Below are 2,140 nucleotides of genomic sequence, written 5' to 3' on the forward strand. Positions count from 1 at the left end.
AGCAGCAGCAGCAGCAGTAGCAGCAGCAGCCATGGCAACAGTGACCCCAGACCTAGTAACACAGGCAGCAGAAGCAGCCGAAGCAACAGCGGCCCCAGACCTAGCAACACAAGTAGCAGCAGCAGCAGCCACAGCAATATCCATACAAGCCGCCGCAGCAGCAGTAGCAGCAGCAGCTATAGCAGCAGTAGCAGCAGTAGCAGCAGCAGCGGCAGCAGCCACAGCAGCAGCAGCAGCTATAGCAGCAGCCGCAGCAGCAGCAACCACAGCCGCACTCCAAGAGAATGATTTCCCAAGGGTATCCTGCTGAGTTCCTTCAGTCTTTCAGGCCACATGTTCTTTGTAAAAGATTCCTGCCTGAACATCTTCCCCAGTGGCCTGTGAGAATGAGCTCATCCTTTGAACTTGGCAGGCAAGAAGCATTCCAATCTGGTTCAGCACAAGCACAGAAAGGTGATTGTTAAGCAGAAATTATCCAGTCAGCAGTCAGACAGAGCCAGTCCTTTCTTCCTCAGAAGGTGCTGGCCAGCTTCTGGAGAAGTTTCTGCTGGTGGGTTTGCCTAGACCCATACGTCCTGGCTTCCAACAGAGGCTCTGAGATCTGGTTAGCTTTGAGGGCTTCTATGGAGGAAAGGGGGACCCAGGAGACGCAGACTAATGTAAAAACAGAAATGTAGGATGAAGAAAACCAAATCAGACCAGTTACTAGAGTCCAAGGAATGGAGAAGCAGGGTTTAGAGGAGAACGAGTTGGCCAGCAGCTGGGATGAGGGTGTGCCTGTCCTGCTGTTATTAGGTGGGTGTGGGGACCAAGCAAATAACAGTTAAGGCCTTGGGCAAGTTCTACACAGGAACTAGAACAAGAAAGCAAAAAGCTGGGCAGTTATGGGGCTGGATGCTCAGGGAAAGGGGCCTAGGGTTAAAGCAAAACCAAATCCCAAACACCCATTGAATTGCATCAATATCAAGAAAGCTTTTCCTGTACATTTTTATTATTGTTTGTTCTTTTTTCAATAAAGATTTCTTTATTTTTATATGTATGAGTGTTTTGACTGAATGTAATATCAGTACACTGCATGCATGCCTAGTGTCTGCAGAGTCCAGAAGAGGGCATCAGATCCCCTGGAGCTGGGGTTATAGATGGTTGTGAGCCACTATGTGAGTGCTAGGAACTGAACCCAGGTCTTTCACGAGAGCAACAAGTCCTCTTAAGGGCAGAGCCATGTCTCCAGCCTTCAAAAAAAAGTTTTCTCTAATAAACCAAAATCCTAATTTACATGCCAAGATCGTTTTTTAAATTTTATTTTTATTTTAAACTATGTCTGCATGTGCGTATTAGTGTAATGCCTATGGAGGCCAGAGACATTGGATCTCTTGGGATGAAGTTATAGGGAGTTCTGAGCCACCTAATATGGATGGCAGGAACTGAACTTGGGTCCTCCGCAAGACCAGTATAGGCTTTTAACAGCTGAGCATCTCTCCAGATTCTGAGACTCTGAAGCCTGACCATGTACCATGGCTGACTTCCTTTAAACCTTATGCCCCACAAGTAAAGAACAGTATGCATGATATACGTGTAAGAATAATATACTGATTGGGAATCACTGGTCATGAAAAACTTTTGTGGGAAAATAAAAGCTCAGTTAAAGATGAGTCTTTATAAAAGCCAGTGGGAAACCCCAGGAATTTGTAGACACACTGAGCAGAAGGAGCACCGAGTATGTGGTCAGAAAACCAGTCTGGAAGAAATGGCGGTAGACTGTGGCTCACAAGAGAGCTGGAATTTGTAAAGGGAAATAACATTGTCTCAGAAAAAAAAAAAAAAATCCAACCAAGTTGCCAGGAGTGGAAGTGTACACCTTTGATTCCAGTACTCAAGAGCCAGAGGCAGGCGGGCCTCTCTGAAACAGAGGCCACCATGGTTTATGTAGTGAATTTCAGGCCAGCTAGGGCTACGTGGCAAGAGCCAGCCTCAAAACAAAACAAAAATTAAATCCCACCATGTTCACAATCAAGATAACTCTTAAGAATAAAAGGTTGCTGGGTGGTGGTGGTGCATGCCTTTAATTCCAGCACTTGGGAGGCAGAGGCAGGCAGGTTTCTGAATTTGAGGCCAGCCTGGTCTACAGAGTGAGTTCCAG

General features: G+C 46.4%; 1 protein-coding gene across 1 annotated transcript in view; it reads left to right on the forward strand.

The window, feature by feature from the left end:
* The window catches only part of LOC116099953 (uncharacterized protein DDB_G0271670-like), a 2,372-nt gene extending 2,084 nt beyond the window's left edge, over window positions 1–288 (forward strand). The window contains exon 3 of the mRNA XM_031384039.1: window positions 1–288. Within this exon, the coding sequence (XP_031239899.1) occupies window positions 1–288 (288 nt within the window).
* Window positions 289–2,140: the final 1,852 nt, after the last annotated feature.

The sequence above is a fragment of the Mastomys coucha genome, unplaced genomic scaffold (assembly GCF_008632895.1).
Source record: "Mastomys coucha isolate ucsf_1 unplaced genomic scaffold, UCSF_Mcou_1 pScaffold20, whole genome shotgun sequence".
NCBI lineage: Eukaryota > Metazoa > Chordata > Mammalia > Rodentia > Muridae > Mastomys > Mastomys coucha.